We start from the raw sequence: 20,050 nt of genomic DNA on the forward strand, positions 1-20,050 counted from the left end.
AATGTGGAAGTACAAAACTGCAGATCACGTAGATTCAGGAATAACTATAGCAAACCAATAATTAGGGTTATTTCTGTGGAGGGAACATTGGAAACAGATAGGTATGCTAAACTATTATGAACACACTTCAGAGCATTATGTAGAATTTTGGTTACTATATTACATAAAGAAGGTAGTACCAGTGAAAAAACAGACTTGTAAGCATGATACACAATCTGCCAGGTAGCCATCAAAAAAGGACAACTAAAATGGGTCTCTTGAAAAGGACAATGCTGAGTTATGCGCAGATGTATTCAAAATTGTCATACATTTTGCTCAGAGTTGTTTTGAGCAATGTCCTATGCACCATGCACAAAAGTCAATGAATCTTCTGTTCTAAGATGGCTAATATCAACATGGGGAGTGAGAGTGCCTTCAATCAGCTTTATCTTGAAGAACTCTTTTAATTTACTGATTTTTGGCTCGTGTCCATTCCTGGAATTGATGTACTGGTGTGTTTGGGGAACGTAGGGTCATTCTCCAGCCCGTGTCGCGGGGTTGGAACGACCCGGACCGGGACCGTACATCACCTGGCGCGGCTTCATGGCCGTGGGACTCACCATCGCACGCTGGGGCTCCGACCTTGTACTTTCAGACCGGGAGCGGGGCCGTAAATTGCCCCGCGCGGCCTAAAATGGCCGTGGGACTTATCATCACCCGCCTGGGGCTTGGACATCGGGAGAGACATGGCGAGCAGGGGAGAGAAAAGACTTTGCCTTCCATCACAGTGGGTTCACTGTGATGGATGTTTGTGTGAACTTAATTGTGTGTATGTCTGTAGGACATTGTTTTTGTTTGTATGGCTGTGGAAACAAAATTTCGTTTGAGTCTCACTGGGGCTCAAATGACAATAAATTTGTATTGTATTGTATTGTAATTTGTATTGTATTTTGGGCTCTGGTGCAAATTGTGATAACTGGACTACTTCCACTATTAAAGTCACTCAGATTTATGCAGAATGGGGGACGTACTTGAAAAAGGGTTAAACATGTACAGATAGGAGTAAAAAAAAGTTATCTTGAATGCACAAGGTATTTGATGAATTGGGTACCCAAGCGCTGATCACCTTTCAGCCAATGAATAAGTTATGCATACTTCATCGATGCGAAACAGCCCATATGATTGTACATGTATCTTTCTTTTATACTTAGTGTGGAAAACCTCAGAATCTTCCGGGCCTCAACACGGGACAGGGGTGAGTGATTTTAACGTTAATTTTGAAATTTTATTTCCTCTATTCCCGCCAAATTATGAGATCACTGAAAATTCAGAATCCCAGAGTTTTGACCTCTATCTCACAGGCAGCATTCGCAGCCATAGCAACGAGCTGACTCACACCAGTGACATCTGTAGCTGTTCCACCCAAGCAGATGCTCTTTGGTTGAAACGATTTGTCATGGGTTAACACAGAAACATAGAAGAGAAAAAGAAGGTTGAGATTGAGCAATCACTCCTTTGAATTCTCTATTCTACTGCTACTTTATATCACACAAAGTAAAATATTGCTACACTTCTTTCATCTCTAATGTCTGGATTTTAATTTTACCCTTGAATAATTTTCCTCTTTTTACGACAGTTTCTATCTTAATGTAGGATAATTCCTGATGATGGTGGAACTATTGGAGGCCAAAATAGTAAACTAGGTAGTGCTTACTTTTCTGAGCAATTCGGTAATGGATGGAAGGACCAACATATTTGTGGGAAACCTGACCATCCCGAAAGGAATGGGTGCTTGCGATTGTGTTGCTAAAAGAGTTCTATCAATATAAATTAAAAGTACGTCAAAAGTAAACATGCAACTTGGCAGAAAGAATATCGTCAATTTAGATGAAGGGATTAAAAGTAACATTAGCAAATTTGCAGATGACACAAAGCTGGGTGGCAGTGTGAACTGTGAGGAGGATGCTATGAGGATGCAGGGTGACTTGGACAGGTTGGGTGAGAGGGCAGATGCATGGCAGATGTAGTTTAATGTGGATAAATGTGAGGTTATCCACTTTGGTGGAAAAAGCAGGAAGGCAGATTATTATCTGATTGGTGTCAAGTTGGAAAAAGTGGAAGTACAAAGAGATCTGGGGGTCCTTAGTCACTGAAAGTCGGCATGCAGGTACAGCAGGCAGTGAAGAAAGCGAATGGCATGTAGGTCTTCATAACAAGAGGAGTTGAGTATAGGAGCAAAGAGGTCCTTCTGCAGTTGTACAGGGCCCTAGTGAGACCACACCTGGAGTATTGTGTGCAGTTTTGGTCTCCAAATTTGAGGGACATTCTTGCTATTGAGGGAGTACAGCATAAGTTCACGAGGTTAATTCCCGGGATGGTGAGACTGTCATATGTTGATAGAATGGAGCGGCTGGGCTTGTATACTCTGGAATTTAGAAGGATGAGAGGGATTCTTATTGAACCATATTATTATTATTATTAAGATTATTAAGTGTTTCGACACGCTAGACGCAGGAAACATGTTTCCGATATTGGGGGAGTCCAGAACCGGGGACCACAGTTTAAGAATAAGGGGTAAGCCATTTAGAACGGAGATGAGGAAAAACATTTTCACACAGAGGGTTGTGAATCTGTAGAATTCTCTGCCTCAGAAGGCAGTGGAGGCCAATTCTCTGTTTGCTTTCAAGAGAGAGTTGGATAGAGCTCTTAAAGATAGCGGAGTCAGTGGATATAGGGAAAAAGCAGGAACGGGGTACTGAGAGTGGATGATCGGTCATGATCACAGTGAATGGCGGTGCTAGCTCAAAGGGCCGAATGGCCTATTCCTGCACCTATTGTCTATTGTCTGTAAATGTAATCTCATTTTGTCCTTTCTCAGTGCCCGTATATTTCCATGCTTTCTTTCACCAGTCATTTATTAATATTGTTCCACGTGCTTTGTTAAATGAGAAAAATCATTCTCAGACTTGAACTTTTCAATCATCCAATTAACTAGTTTTTGGTGACTTCCCAAGCACATGAAACATGACATATAGGCTCATCAATTACACAGGATGTCGCACCTGATTCCTTGTTCATCGGTTGTACACGACACAACTGGTGTGCAGATCTCCAACAAAGACTTTGAATCGTACTCCAGAGATTCAGCAAAATGGTCCGCAGACATTTGTTACATGCAAGAGGTCAGTCCATGTGTCTTATGGGAACAGTTATATCACTGGATTGAGCTATAATTAAGAATGATGAAGACACAAGACCTGAATTAGTTCATCTCTGCAGAGTGATCCTAATGTTCCAAGTGAATGACCTCAGATTTTTGGCTACACTGCTGAAGGTTAATTCCATGAACAAAAATGTGCCTGCATGAAGGAACATTTATTGATTTACAGGTTTAACCTATCTATATCTTCTAATTCTGTTTTTGCAATTCAACCTAAAGTAATATTCCAGTTTGACTTTGCCATGCGATATTGTAGGTAGATGCTTCTGCTGCTGAACCAGCAACTCAGAGGTCAGGAGTTCAGATTTCATGATGACAAGCAGTAGAATTCAATTGAATGCTTTAGATTTGGCAATTTGTGAGCCAGCACTAGAAAATGATCACATGCTATTCTGAATTGGTTGGATATAAGTAACATCAAATCCATTTGGATGTCTTACATGCAGCTTTGCCCTTAGCTATTTTAAATGCCAATCATGTTGTGCATTTTCAATCCAATGTACATTATTTGCACTCCATTCAATCCTTTGTACATTATTTCTTACTCTCAACCTGTGAGCTGGCTGTAAGTTGTGCTGTCAATTCCCAACAAATAAGTAATGGTGTGTTGGATTTTATGTCAAAGGCACTAAGATTACATTTATATGGAACATTGCCGAGACTCCATACAAAAGACAACGTTTTGGGCACTGGATGTCAGGAAAGATATTATGGCCTTGGAAGGTTCAGTGTTCAATTTATCAGTGTTGGTAAACTGACATTGGAAGATTTTTGATAAGCAAATGTATTAGGGGTTCTGAAACTAGTGTACTTCAGAATTTTTAAAATATTAACCTGCTGTGAACTCATTGAATGGCTTGAGGAGCTGAATTACCATTTCATGTTCCCACTTTCTTTCCTTTGTCCTTATTAATTATTATTTTACACGTCGAACCTTATTAAAGTCATTTGAAACATCATAATTGTGAGGTTTATCCTGTCTGCTTGGATTACAAGTTTTGCAAAGAAGTCTAGTAGTTGACCAGCAGAATCTTCTTCTGAATTCATTCTATTGATGATTCAATTTATGTTCACTCCCGAATCTTGATTGCATTATTTTACATGCGAGAAAGTGATGCTACTTTATTCCCCATTTTATGATTGGGCCTGTTCCCAATGGTCCTTCATTTATGGACTACTGATTGTTTCATACTGATAACTAGTTTACAGGTTATCACAGCTTTCATCCCAGGTTCTCTGGCATTCTGAGTTAATACCATCTCTCCAGAATTTAATGGCTTCGACCCTGTCTAGAATTTTTTTCTGATTTATGATGAATCATTGGCATTGCTTCTTGTTTCTTTATCTGATGGGACAATTATTCACTTGTCAATTCTCAGGAGAAATGGTAAATCAGATTATTTACTGTGTTCTGCACTTTCTCACTTGTAAGTCTGATTGTACCTTTTATTGATTTTTCTCTTTTTCCCTGACTGCTGACACAGCTATAGAAGAGGCAGCTCTGGAGACAGACTTGATGTTTGTTGTGGTTATTGGTGAATTGCTGGATCTCCTGTGACTTCCCCACACCCCCATCCATTTGTTAGATCTTAACTTTTGTGTTGTACTTCGGTTTTCAGCTGCCTATTGTTGCCTGGTCCCATGAAATATAGTGAAACTTCCAACTGAAGGATTGCTTCAATGTGTAGGTACTTGGTGGCCAGATCTCCTGGTCATCCTTGTCAAACCACCCCTTGCATTTTCTAGCAAGGAACTCAAATGTCCATTGACAGGTTCTAACTATGATGGACTTCAGGGCTGCCTGAGAAGATCTCTGTTTGCAGATTTCAAAACTGACATTCCTGCAATGCATTTATTTCTGAAGCGCATGTATTTTAATGCAAGGAGTGCAATGGATACGGCAGATCACCTGGATTAATACATGGAACTATGATGTTGTTGCCATGGCAGAAACTTGTCTAAGAGAAGGGTAAGAATGACCGCTCAATGTTCCAGAGATTAGAAGTTTCAGATGTGTCAGAAAGATATGTAAAAAAGCTGGGGGAGATTGTATTACAGACCAAGGACAATGCAACAGCTGCACTAAGAGAGGACATTTTAGAAGGTTCATCCAACAAGGCCATACGAGTAGTACTTGGGAATGAAAGATGTAATCCAAATGATGGGGTTATACCATAGGCCTTCCCAAATAGCCAGCAGCATATCATGGAAAAAGACGAGAAGAGAAAAAGAGATATTTTGGTAGCGATTTTAACAATCCCTAGTATTGACCAATATTAACTATGCTAAAGGCTTCAATGGGGCAGTGTTTGTAAGATGTATCCAGAAGGGTTTCTTGGAACAATATGTAAATAGTCTAGGAAGGAACTGCAAATGCTGGTTTAAACCAAAGATAGACACAAAAAGATGGAGTATCTCATCGGAACAGGCAGCATCTCTGGAGAGAAAGAATGGGTGACGTTTCGGGTCGAGACCCTTCTTCAGCCTAACTACAGATGGTGCCATACTAGACCTTATACTGTAGAACTAACCTGGCCAGGTGATCAACATTTTGGTGGGAGAGCATTATGGGAGGAGTGACTGCAATTCTGTAAGTTGTAAAGTAGTTTTGGATAAGGATATTTTGAATGAAAGTACAACAGTATTTGCAAGAATTGGAAGAAGTAGATTGGGAGGCTGTTTGAGGCTGAGAGATCAATTTCCGGAGTGCGAAAAATGGAGGAGAATTTATCAGCGAAAGTGAGGCAGTCAGTGGCTGCTGCAAGGAGCATTTCTAAGAACTCCTTACTGTTACTCTGTCCATGATACAAATGCCTTTGACTCCACCCCTCAGCAAGCTATCCTTTCCAATACTAACACCACCCTGCAGTGAAGTTAAGTAAACATGATTTTGGGAAAACGATTGAAATTCTAAAATTTGGTGGAGAGAAAATTCACAGCCTCCCCTCCCACATTTGGGAACAAGGCGTTATTAGAGATGCTGTAATTGTGATGTTCTCCAAGAAACGAGGCATACCCAACTATGGTTGCTTCATCGTAGTATTTATGTTGTATGCCACAAGGAAAGTAATTGGTAGGGTTTTCCTTGGCCATTTTCACCCCCTTTTGTTGATTCCATCCATCCAGTCAAATTACTGTCATTGCATAGAATCTCAAGAAAAGCAGGAAATGGCATTAACTGCTGGCCTGTGGCCTTTTGAAACTTTATAGAAGTATTTGATCCTGTCGATCAACAAATCTGTCTGTCCATAGATATTTGCCTTGATCCTACATTTGCTACATAATGGCTTATAAGCAACAATTTTAATCATCATGCCCACATCGGACAATTTCAGTGAAGTAAGATGGCATAATTAACCCAACACTTCTCGATGTTTCTAGCGGCAATACAGCACCTTGCCTTCAACAAACTTCCCCCTGGAGTGCAGCTAATATGCAGGACAAAGCAGTGCTGGCCAGACGCAAGAACTAATTCACTTGGACTCGGTCATTGCATTGCAGTATACTTGTAGAAGCATAAATTTGAAGGCTTTGCTCCACACTATTGTTAATTTGTTCATTGGGGTATTCAGGAGAGTGAGCATTTCAATAAACATATAAAGCCATAAGGATCCTGCACTAACATTCGCTCACTGCTCAATTCCACCCAACCCTCAACAATAAAGGTCCACAATGAGACCTAGTAAAACCTCCCTTATCTTCAGAACCACCTCTCAGTGAAAGCAGATATTGATGAAATAACCATCATCTTTAGCATGCCTCAGGAAAAGAGAGACCACATTATCAGATCCAGCACCAATATTATAGTCGACTGTGCAGAACTGCTTTCCTGTATTTTTGCAGGGTGTGTATAACTCACAGCAGGCAGTTTTAAACACTGGAAGTATCATTAACACTGGCTGTGCAAACCCGTATAAATCCTATGGCAGAATAAACAAACCAACATCAACATCCTCTCTTAGGCTAACCTCACCGGCATTGGATATTTAATGATATTCAACTGATGGGCAGGGCACAGGATTTGCATGCCCAACAACAGATTGCCACAAGAACACGCTACTCCTTGGCAAGAGATGACTAGCAAGACAGACCAACCCATTCAAATGTTCTGACATTGAAAAATTGTAACATCCCACCAGAAGGTAGGAATTTTTGACCCGTTGCCACTCGAAACAGCGTTGGAGCATTTGAGATGCCTCAGAGAACGTCGACTTCCATTGCCGGGAGCTCGCACAAGCTGAGTGAAAACAGCACTTCCTTCTCCACCTTTGGCAGAATCTATAGATCCCACAATGGCCTTATCAGTCAGCTCATAATCCCACAGTATATGAGATGTTATGATAGAAGTGAACGTTTTATGAAGGAGGTTATAGGAAAGCAACTAAGTTGGCATTTGTTTTGTTATTATGCAGTTATCTCTTTCCCAGGCTTCCACTTTATCTTCTCGGTATACAAGCACTAGTGTTTCAAGCAAGGGGACAATGCAGCAGCAGCTTAGGCACCAGTATTTACCCAACACTCTCGCTTCATTCCAGGTAGGAGCCTTAATATGTAGCAAAAGAACTTTCCGATTTTCCATCTCCATTTTCTGTTAAGTTTTAGGTTATATCAGGTCACTATATGTAATTTGGAATGGCATTGATTCATTACTATTGATTTAGCAACTTTAGTTATATTATCTTTGCAATAATCCTTAGAGCTCTAAAGGTTCCAAATAAACTCACTGAAACATTAATAGCCATTTGGATAGTACTTATATAATTATGGTTGAACGGTAGATAGTCATCATAATTAGTGCTCATTGCTTTGTGAATGGAGTAGGGGAAGAGATTAATCTATTGGCCTGGGATGGTTCAGGTCCTATCTGGCAGACAGAACCATGCGTGTAAGCCTTGCTGGCTTTGAATCCTCCTCCACTCCCTTGGCATATGGGGTTCCACAGGGCTCAATTTTAGGGCCCCTGCTCTTCTCTCTATACCTACTTCCTCTGGGCTCAATTTTAAGAAGGCATGGCATCTCCTTTCACTTTTACGCAGATGATAGCCAGTTATATATGCCACTCAGGAAAGAAGACGACTATTCTCTAAAATCACTTCTGTCTTGTCTTGAGGACATTAAGTCCTGGATGGCCTTAAACTTTCTGGGACTTAATGAAAAAAAGACAGAGGTGATTTTGTTTGGCCCCAATGGCTGCCGTGAACCTCCCTTTGTTGACTTGGGTCCACTGGCATTGTCCGTAAAGCCAACAGTTTTAAACCTGGGTTTTAGGATGGACGGTGATTTTAAACTAGATAAACAAATAGGCGCGGTGGTTAAGTCCAGCTTCTTTCACCTAAGGAAGCTGGCAAAGGTGAAGCCCATCCTCGAGCGGCAGCATTTTGAAACAGTAATCCATGCCTTTATTACATCTAGGCTGGATTACTGTAACGCACTTAACTCTGGTGTCGCACGAGCTTCATTGGCTCGTCTCCAGCTGGTTCAAAATGCTGCCGCTCGCCTTTTAACCGGAACTCGAAAGAGGGGAGCACATTACGCCAATTTTGGCCTCCCTTCACTGGCTCCCAGTGCACTTTCGAGTTCATTTTAAAATTCTTTTATTTGTTTTCAAATCGTTGAATGGGCTTGCCCCGCCTTACCTCTCTGAGCTGCTCCACCTATATGCTCCTGCCCGGTGCCTCAGGTCAGCTGATCAGCTGCTCCTTGAGGTACCAAGGTCTAAGTGGAAGCTCAGAGGGGATAGAGCCTTTTCTGTTCAAAAAGGAACTGCAGATGCTGGAATATCGAAGGTACACAAAATTGCTGGGGAAACTCAGCGGGTGCAGCAGCATCTATGGAGCGAAGGAAATAGGCGACGTTTCGGGCCGAAACCCTTCTTCAGACTGATGGGGGGTGGGGGGGGGGGGAGAAGGAAGGAAAAGGGGAGGAGGAGGAGGAGCCCGAGGGCGGGCGGATGGGAGGGTGGGAGGAGACAGCTAGAGGGTTAAGGAAGGGGAGGAGACAGCAAGGGCTAGCAAAATTGGGAGAATTCAATGTAAATGCCATCCGGACGCAAGGTCCCAGATGGAATATGAGGTGCTGTTCCTCCAATTTCCGCTGTTGCTCACTCTGGCAATGGAGGAGACCCAGGACAGAGAGGTCGGATTGGGAATGGGAGGGGGAGTTGAAGTGCTGAGCCACCGGGAGTTCAGGTAGGTTATTGCGGACTGAGCGGAGGTGTTCGGCGAAACGATCGCTCAACCTACGCTTAGTCTCCCCGATGTAAATCAGCTGACATCTAGAGCAGCGGATGCAGTAGATGAGGTTGGAGGAGATACAGGTGAACCTTTGTCGCACCTGGAACGACTGCTTGGGTCCTTGAATGGAGTCGAGGGGGGAGGTGAAGGGACAGGTGTTGCATTTCTTGCGGTTGCAACGGAAAGTGCCCGGGGAGGGGGTGGTGCGGGAGGGAAGGGAAGAATTGACGAGGGAGTTGCGGAGGGAGCGGTCTTTGCGGAAGGCAGACACGGGGGGAGATGGGAAGATGTGGCGAGTGGTGCGGTCACGTTGGAGGTGGCGGAAATGCCGGAGGATTATGTGTTGTATTTGTCGGCTGGTGGGGTGAAAGGTGAGGACCAGAGGGACTCTGCCCTTGTTGCGAGTGCGGGGATGGGGAGAGAGAGCAGTGTTACGGGGTATGGATGAGACCCTGGTGTGAGCCTCATCTATGGTGGCGGAGGGGAATCCCCGTTCCCTGAAGAACGAGGACATTTCCGATGCCCTGGTATGGAATGTCTCATCCTGGGAACAGATGCGGCGTAGGCGGAGGAATTTGGAGTAGGGGATGGAGTCTTTACAGGGGGCAGGGTGGGAAGACGTGTAGTCCAGATAGCCATGTGAGTCAGTGGGTTTGTAATGTATGTCGGTCAGGTGTCTGTCCTCTGCGATGGAGATGGTGAGGTCAAGGAATGGTAGGGAAGTGTCGGAAATCGTCCAGGTGTATTGGAGTGCCGGATGGAAGTTGGTGGTGAAGTGGATGAAGTCAGTCAGTTGTGTGTAGGTGCAGGAGGTGGCCCCAAAGCAGTCGTCAATGTAACGGAGGTAGAGGTCGGGATGGGGCCCTGGTACGTCTCGAACAAGGATTGTTCAACGTACCCGACAAAGAGGCAGGCGTAGCTGGGGCCCATGCGTGTGCCCATAGCTACGCCTTGTGTTTGGAGGAAATGGGAGGAGTCAAATGTGAAGTTGTTGAGGGTGAGGACCAACTCCGCTAAGCGGAGGAGAGTGTCAGTGGCTGGGTATAGGTTGCTCCTCTGGTCGAGGAAGAACCGGAGGGCTCCGAGGCCATCCTGGTGGGGGGTGGAGGTGTAGAGTGACCGGACATCCATGGTGAAGATGAGAGGGTGAGGGCCCAGAGAGTGGAATGCGTGGAGGCGGCGGAGAGTGTCTGAGGTGTCTAGAACATAGGTGGGGAGGGATTTGACCAAGGGGGATAGGATGGAGTCAAGGTATGTGGAGATGAGTTCGGTGGGGCACGAACACGCAGAGACAATGGGTCTGCCGGGAGAGCCGGGTTTGTGGATAGGTAAAAACGGGCCGTGCGGGGCTGGGGAACGATGAGGTTGTAAGCTTGGTCGGGCAGGGCGTGGGAATTGATGAAGTCGGTGATGGTGCTAGAAATGGTGGCCTGGTGCTCGTCAGTGGGGTCATGGTCCAAGGGTAAGTAGGAGGAGGTGTCCGAGAATTGGCGCGTGGCCTCAGCTTTGTAGAGATCGACGCGCCAGACTATCACGGCACCTCCCTTGTCGGCTGGTTAGATGACCCAATCTGGGTTTTTGCGGAGTGATTCAATGCAGTGCGTTCAGAGGGGGAAAGATTAGAGTGAGACAGGGGAGTGGAGAAGTTGAGGCGGTTGACGTCGCGGCGGCAGTTCTGGATAAAGAGTTCCAGAGCCGGGACTTTATGAGAGGGGTTCCACGAGGAGGGGGTGCATTGGAACCTTTTCTGTTGCTGCTCCGGCACTCTGGAACACCTTGCCGTTGCACATCAGACAGGCCACCTCACTGTCCATCTTCAAATCCTCCCTAAAAACTCATTTTTATTCTCTGGCTTTCGACACTGGCTGAGACATTGCTCCTGTTCTTAGTGCTTTTAATGTCTTTTAATTTTTACTGTTTTTTAGTCCTTCGTTTTACGGTTTTTAATGGTTTGTAATAACTTTTTGTCCATGAGTTCTCATGTACAGCACTTTGTGGCAACTGCGGTTGTTTAAAGTGCTTTATAAATAAAGTTATTATTATTATTATGTCAATAATTATGGTTCAACTTTTAAATGGCAGGAGCTAAAAATGTGTTCACAATATCGAAACAAAAGTGTCGCAGTTGAAAACCAAATTGGTACAGAGCAGAGCAATTCGCATTATCGAACATTCGCAAAATAGAACATAAAAAGTAGTTTTTCTCTGGATCCAGTCTTAAAGTGAATATATTCTGGGAATGTGGTGTTATCCCAGAATGATAACTACTTTGCAGAAATACCATGCTGTGTAAAATCTGAAATTAGGTCTGATGTAATTTCACTTGGATGCCAAATGTTGTATTCTCACAGTAAAAGAGCTTGACACCGTATTAGGATTAAACGCCATAAATATCTGGTTTAAACGTGCAAAGAGTCTTTGGAACCCTCTGCATTTTAGAGCATAATTAGAGTTGATGTTAAAGTTTTGAGCATGCATATATTCAGAAAGAAATTATGCAAGTTTGAACTGTTATGAAGCAAATTGTTTTCATTAATAGAAACATGTGGTTGCATTACTGCCTCCTCAGCAGGAGCCAGGCAGCAGATACTATCTGGGCAGAACTGATAATGCAGGTCGAGGTGTCTGACTGATAACGATTTTATAAATTCAGCCATTAAGAAGCAGTCTTTCAAAGAGTCTGGTCTATTTCTATCAACTAGGACTACATGCATCTCCTGCATCCTTGTATTTTGTATTTCAGTGCTCCTGGAGTGGCCTCCTCTACATAGGTGAAACCAAGCATAGACTGGGTGACCAAACGCATATGCTCTGTCCACTAGAGCCAGCTGAAGCCAGTGGTTGCTAGCCATTTCAATTCCCCCTTCCCATTCTCTTTCGGATCTGTCTGTCTTCAGCCTCCTCCGCTGCTGCCGTGAAGCCTGTACAAACTGGAAGAATAGCACCTTATATTCTGCTTGGGTAGCTTACAAACCCAAAGGCATGAACATTGAATTCTCCATACCGTTGTGATGTAAGCTACCCAAGCAGAATATGAGGTGCAGTTCCTTCAGCTTGCGTGAGGTCTCGCTCTGGCAATTGAAGAGGCCCAGGGCAGAAAGGTCAGTATGGGAATGGAAGGGGAGTTAGAATGGTTAGCACTCACTAATAGAACACAGCAGTCTGACCACAGGTTATAAATGCGTTTTATGTTGTTGGGTTCTGTCCATGATTTGATTTTGCCCAGAAACTGGAAAATACTCAAAATCACTCGATATGGTAGCCACAGTATCGTGATGAATGCTGTTATGAGGGGAAATTAACATGAACATTTATTTATGGCCTTCCCTGCTTAGTTACAATGATACAAAATCAGGGCATCCTGCTCTCAGTGGCTAATTTTGGTGGGATTCAAGTATCTTTGGCCATTGCATTAATACATTAGAGTATCTAGCGAGTACTCGCTAGAATTTAGAAGATTGAGGGGGGATCTTATAGAAACTTACAAAATTCTTAAGTGGTTGGACAGGCTAGATGCAGGAAGATTGTTCCTGATGTTGGGGAAGTCCAGAACAAGGGGTCACAGTTCTGTCCATGTCTGAAGAAGGGTTTCGGCCCGAAACGTCGCCTATTTCCTTCGCTCCATAGATGCTGCTGCACCCGCTGAGTTTCCCCAGCAATTTTGTGTACCTTCGATATTCCAGCATCTGCAGTTCCTTTTTGAACACAAGGGGTCACAGTTTATGGATAAGGGGGAAGTCTTTTAGGACCGAGATGAGAAAATCATTTTTTACACAGAGTGTGGTGAATCTGTGGAATTCTCTGCCACAGAAGGTAGTAGAGGCCAGTTCATTGGCTATATTTAAGAGGGAGTTAGATGTGGCCCTTGTGGCTAAAGGGATTAGGGGGTATGGAGAGAAGGCAGGTACAGGATACTGAGTTGGATGATCTATGGCCTATTCCTGCACCTATTTTCTATGTTTCTATGTTTCTATCATTGCACAGTATCAATAGAAATAATGTTAGCATGTTAATTCTCAAAGCAACACTGCCTTTCCAAAGCTACCTGCTTGATCCTGGCAGCTTCCGTTCTTAGGATACAATAGTGTCATTACTGTGGGAAAGTTATATGGAAACAGTTTTTTTTCAAGACGTATTTTCTTCTGACATTAATTATATTTAGGGGAGCTTGTTCGTACGTATCCATAATTCAGGTGTTTTTAGGTAATGCCTGTAACAAAAAATAGGTGTGGGATCTTCAAGTGTGTATGCACAATCCATTGGGATTTATTTATTTTCTGAAATCCTGTGTAACATTTTGCTTTCTCCTCTGATCCATGGCCTTAGCGTGTTTCAGTAAATATCAATGTAAACATTGATATATATAATGCAATTATTCCAATGGTGATTTTTATTTTGGTGCCTTTCTGTTAAGTGAAAAACTTGAAGTGGAAAGATGGATTGGAAGGACACCCTCGAGCACAAACTACTCTCATGGGTATTATTTGTAAAAAACAAAGCAATAGACTATAGAAAGCCTCTGTGATTTTACACTTGAATAAGTTGAGGCAAAGATTCATTTGGTGGGCTGGGTGGGTGTGTGAGTTTGTACTACTGGTGAAAGTTAGTAAGGTGTCAGTGGGTCATCAGTGCGAACAGGGTGAGTACCTTCTCCTTAACCTCTCAGAGAAAAAAAATATTGATGAGTGCAGAGGCTGAGCAAGGAAGCGTGAGTTAGAATAATGACAAAATCAGATATTAATAATTGTATGAAGTTGAGATTAATATTGTTAAGTAAACAGAAGTATTTTTTAAAAGATCTCTGAAAATATTTAAAGTCTTTCTGAATAGTATTCCACAGTTGTTAATGTTAATACTATTTAATGCATAAGAGGTTTCTGGTATTATGACTAACAACAATGTCCAAAGAGTACTTAAACTGGAATGACAGGACTCAGCTTTGAGTGCAATTCAGTTAGTTTCTACAATATTATCAGAGGAACTTAATCTTGTTCTAAACATCAGAATGGGAAGCCATCTGGTGGCCTACCTTGTGCAATTTATAAAAGAATATTCACCATATTTCAGATTTCCCTTGTTTAAAATGATACTTAATGTTGATGAGTGCTAATAGCTCTATGGTTCTTTTTTGAAGCAAAATAACAAAGTCAAATGAAACAAATTGAATGCAAATTGCCACCACTACTGATGGTTTAAACATACTAATAATTCTTAATTTATTAGTACATTTTTCAATGCCTTTTTCAGCTGCCCATGGTATATTTAAGCGCATTTGATGTTTAATTTCATGGTGAGTTTTGTGCTCCAGTAGAAGCCAATGGAAATTAAGTGTGAAACCACCTTGTATATTTGGCATATATACAAAGAGGCCTTTGGGCATGTACAGTGACTTCAAACCAAGTGCAATGATCACAGAGTCAAGGAATTATACTGCACGGAAACAGGCCCTTCTGCCCAACTCTCCGTTGCCTCCCAGGCCCATTAGCCTGCGTTTAGCCTACATTATTTTAAACCTTTTCTATTAGTGTGCCTGCCCAAATGTCTTTTAAATGTTTTAATTGTACCTGCCTCCACCATTTCCTCTGTCACATATCGACCACTCTCTGTATGAAAAGGTTGCCCCTCAGTTTCCCTTTAAATCGTTTCCATCTCACCTTAAACCTATGCCCTCTAGTTTTAGACACCACTCATGGTTTTCTATAATGAGTGGTGTCTAAAACTAGAGGGCAAAGGTTTAAGCCTCCAAAGCCGCAACCTATTTCTCTAGTTCTAATTGCCAACTTGAAAATTGCTCATTTCCAATGCTCTGCTTTCTGCTGGTCAGTCCTCTATCCACATCTTAAGCCCATAATAATTCCCAACACCACAAGGTATTTGTTGCCTTATGTAGTAACATTTTATATGCATTTTATCGAAAGACTTTTGGAAATTAATAGTTGATCATGTCTGCCATTGTCTGCCATTGGCAGAGTCTGCCCCCCCCATCAGAACTGCCCCCTCCATCGACTCATTTAAGTCAAGACTAAAATCTTATCTATACTCCCAAGCCTTTCCTGACGTCCACTGAGTGAGGGCTATATGTATATATGTATGTAGTTTGTTTGTTTATACTATTCTTATAACAAATGTAAAGCACTTTGGCCACCGAGAGTTGTTTTTTTAAATGTGCTATATAAATAAATGTGACTTGACTTGACTAATCAAATCAGATAGTTTTGGTTTCAGCGTATGTGTGCCTTCTTCAACTATTGTAGTGACTAGACACAAAAGTGATTAGTTAGTGTACCTCAGTGTTTGGTGCTGGACTCATTGCTGTCTGTCATCTATATCAATGGTTTGGATGAGAACGTACATGGCATGATTAGCAAGTTTGCAGATGACACAAAAGCGGGTGTTATTGTAGATAGTGAAGCTGGTTGTCAAAAATTACAGCAGGATCTTGATCGGTTGGGCAGGTGGGCTGAGGAATGGTTGATTGAATTTAATACAGAGCAATGTGAGGAGGCGAATTTTGGGATGACCTACATGGGCAAGCCATACAGTGAATGGTAGGGCTCTGGGGAGTGTTGTAAAGCAGAGGGATTTAGGAGTGCAGGTACATAGTTTGTTGGAAGTGACACCTGAGATAATTAGGATGGTCAAATAAGCTTTTGGCACATTGTCCTTCATCAGTCAGGGTATTGAGTATAGAAGTTGGGAGATCATGTTGCAGTTATATAAGCCTGCATTTAGACATAAAACTGTAAGGCTGCATTTAGAGTATTGTGTTCAGTTCTGGGCATCGTGTTGTAGGAAAGATGTTGTCAAGCTGAAAAGGGTGCAGAGAAGATTTACGAGGATGTTGCCAGGACTTGAGGGCCTGAGCTATAGGAAGAGGTTGAGCAGGCTAGGGCTCTAATCCTTCGAGCGCAGGAGGATGAGGGGTGACCTTATAGGAGTGTACAAAATCATGAGAGGAATAGATAGGGTAGGGGAATTGAGAACCAGAGGACAGGTTTAAGATGAGGGATGAAAGATTTACTAGGAACCTGGGAGGTCACTTTTTCATGCCAAGGGCGGTGGGTGTATGGAATGAGCTGCCGGAGGAGGTAGTTGAGGCAGGTACAATTGCAATGTTTAAGAAACATTCAGACAGGTACATGGATAGGCCAGGTTCAGAGGGACATGGGCATAATGCAGGCAGGTGGGACTAGTGTAGATGGGACAAGTTGAGCCGAAGGGCCTATTTCTACGATGTATAACTTCTTCTGATGTGATATAGTTGTAAACAAGCACATAAATACTTGTCCTTTTCTCAATACAGATTAATACAGAACATATGCAAAAGCCAGAAATAAGGATAATGCATATGTAGGTCAAGTGAATGTAATAAAATATATTGCATAATGTTTTTTCTGTGCACTCTGAGGAACCTACTAAGGTAGTCTAGCCAATAAAGTACTGGAAAATACGGGCCACGGTTTATATTGTATTTTATGAGTGTTTAAAACAATTTTGAATTGAATCTGATTTTCATATACTTCTAGGAAGCTCTGCAAAGAGGAAGCATCATTTATATGGACTCAAATGCTGTTCTGAATGCCCAGACATTGGAGCAATTGCATGAATTGCCTTTCACATCAATGCAGGCACCAATCATGGCCATGGGAACAGAGGTTGGAGGGTAAGCATTTAATTCATTTTGAAATTGATCTGAATCGCATCTAATTCATCTTGAAACTGATCTGAATCATTTGAGAGTATACCTTCAGAAACAAGAAACTTGACATTATGTGCTGTCGCTATATGTTAGCCAGGCTGGCTCTGAAACAGTACAAATCTACTATGTGTTAGCCAGGCTGGCTCTGAAACAGTGCAAATCTACTATGTGTTAGCCAGGCTGGCTATGAAACAGTGCAAATCTACTTGTATTTTTTGAAACAAAGTCCCAGTCAATGAAGCTGTTCCAATATTAGTCCATATTGTTAACAAGAAGCGTGTGCTGATATCTTTTTGGAAGATATTTGAAAGGTGCAAAGGAACTCATAGACTGGCTTGTTTCATTTCAAAGGAATAGGGAAATAAGCATTATGTGTTGGAAAAATAATTCAGCGGAATTATCACAACAGGGGAATAGAGATTCTCATGCATATAAAAAATGCCAGATGGGCATAGCAGTAGGATGGAAATGACTGCTGTAGTCATAGGTTTGGATTCACTGCATTTAGTAAAGTCTTGGATCAGCAGATCAGGCATTGCAGGTTTTTGAGGTAATTAGTGTGCCAGAGGCTGGTCTATGTTCATGCAGGTTGGGCTGGCTAGTAGCCTTGGGCTTAGTCAGTGTGGCCAGGGAAGAGGGACTTTGAATTAACATTGTGATTTCAGAAAGTCAAGCCATGGGGATCAGGATAAGATAGACTTCAGGGTGTGAAAGTGTTGCAGTGAGATGGCAGGATGCCTGAGGAATGTAAGGTAAATGATTGACTTGTCCAAAAGGTCTTCCAACCTGGGGTAGCACTTGCATTGCAAGATTTTCCCAGCAGCAGCCAGCAATGACACTGACGTGTGTTATGCCATTGAATTTCCCATCTGTAGAAGGGGCTCAGTGGCCATGGATCTCTCTGTCTCCATGTTAAGGGATTGGCAAGCTACTAACATCAATCTCAAGCCTTCTGACACCCACAGCTAACTCTGCTACTGTTCATCTGCTCTGCCTCCTGTAAGGATTCGCTTTCCACACAAATAGCATATATATTCAACTGATCATTCTCCACAATATCCATCGCCTTCAAAGAAGTTGCCCTCACCTCCCGTTTCAGCATTTCACAGGGACCGTTCTCTTTGAACTTCCCGCCCCACTTTTCCATTCTCATCCACCTCTCCCTTTCTGATGGCACTTTCTTCTGCAACCACAGGCAATGCAACACTTGCCCTTTCACCTTTTCCTTTCACTCTCCACAGGTGTCAAGGGAGAAAGCAGGAAAATGGGATTAGAAGGCAGAGATCAGCCATGATTGAATGGCGGAGTGGACCTGATGGGCCAAATGACTTAATTCTATTACTATCACTTGTGAACTGTCCCACCATCCAAGAACCCATACAGTTTTTCCAGCTGAAGCAGTGATTCATGTACATTCTTCCAACCTAGTTAATTGCATTTGGTGTTCACATTTGGTGGTTTTGTCCACACTGGAGAAGCCAAATGCAGATTGGGTGATTGCTTTGCAAACTACCTGCATTCTCTCTGCAGGGGCGACCCTGAGCTACTCACTGCCCATCCCACTCCCAGCCTGATGTATTATTGGTCTGTGGCGTCCTGTACTATCACAGTGAGGCCCAGAGCAAACTTGAAGGAAGATACCTTGTCTTCCATCTGGGCACGTTACTGCTTTCTGAGCTCTATTGAACTCAACAAATGCAGTACCTTGATTTCTCAGTCTCTATCATCAATTGTGATATTAGCTCAGCTTGTTGCTTTCTCCTCTCTGGGAGCGGAGGACGTATCCCGCCTGACCTGTCTGGCATGTCCCCCTGCTCCACATCTCACAACTCCCTCATTCTGTTGTCTACGTTACATCTTGTCTCTGTTTTCACTCAGTAACTGCTCCCATTCACTCTTGCTTACTGCTTATCCTCAACGGTTTCACCCTGACCAACCCACCCTCCCTGCAGCTTTTCAAGCCTATTTACTCCCCATTTCAGATGCAGCCTGACGAGCTGAGTATTTCAGGCATTTTCTGTTTTTGTTTCAGCTATTCAATGACATAATCTGTATATTTTCTGGCCTGCAGTTTATGAAATTTACTGAAGCCATTCTTTTCCATACAAACGTTTTGCTGCATCTAAAACAACACTTAGGGGAAATTGTCTGTTCCTGTACCTACATCAATTATTTAAAGAATTCCAGAATTCCATAGGTTATGATTTTTTTGATGCTCACGCATAGAATACAGTAATATCACTGTCCCTTAGCAAGATATTTTCAATATAATTGTAATGTGAAGTAGCCTAGTGCTTGGAATTAAGAATCAAAATGTTATGTATATCAACGTGTGCTAAAATGAATTGAATATGGATATACTGTAAGTAGTGAGTGAAACGTGCAAAGGTTTCCACCAGTTTTTGATTGAATATTCTAAAGTACATTCTCTGCTTTTAACATTTTATTTAAATGGTGAAATGCACATCTGAGAAAGTTGAGATTAACTATTCATTGGCTATTAATGATTTAATTAAAAAAGCAAATTATATTCCTGATAGTAAAGATGTTTTTCAATTTGAAAGTCTGCGCAGTTTAATAAATTGCAGCAGAGTTGTGTGCTCATGTTTAAGAATCTCAGTTCATTCCTACATTGAAGTGTCATGTCAAGCTTTAATTAGCCTAGGGCTCAACATGGAATCTGATGGATGATCCCTCACGGATAAGTAGTGAACTCATTACTTGTGAGAGAGTGGAATGGAATATTTTCTGTTGCTTCTGTCCAGATGAAGAAACAGGATGGTCTTTGTTAATTCAATGGTGAAAGAGGACTCTCATGGTCATGGTCACTGTTTCACTCTGTGTGGCTTTCAATGCTATACGGAACTTTCCAGAATTGGTGGGCTGCCAGCAGTGTCACCCCCTGAAACATTCATTAAG

At 42.5% G+C, this 20,050-nt stretch overlaps 1 protein-coding gene across 3 annotated transcripts in view; it reads left to right on the forward strand.

The window, feature by feature from the left end:
- nphp4 (nephrocystin 4) overlaps positions 1–20,050 on the forward strand; it is a 204,821-nt gene that overhangs the window by 124,800 nt on the left and 59,971 nt on the right. For all 3 annotated transcript variants that reach the window (XM_033048072.1, XM_033048073.1, XM_033048074.1), the window contains 2 exons: positions 1,191–1,234; positions 16,959–17,095. In XM_033048072.1, coding sequence (XP_032903963.1) covers positions 1,191–1,234; positions 16,959–17,095 — 181 coding nt within the window. The remainder of the gene's footprint in view (positions 1–1,190; positions 1,235–16,958; positions 17,096–20,050) is intronic.

The sequence above is a fragment of the Amblyraja radiata genome, chromosome 31, assembly GCF_010909765.2.
Source record: "Amblyraja radiata isolate CabotCenter1 chromosome 31, sAmbRad1.1.pri, whole genome shotgun sequence".
Classification (NCBI taxonomy): Eukaryota; Metazoa; Chordata; class Chondrichthyes; order Rajiformes; family Rajidae; genus Amblyraja; species Amblyraja radiata.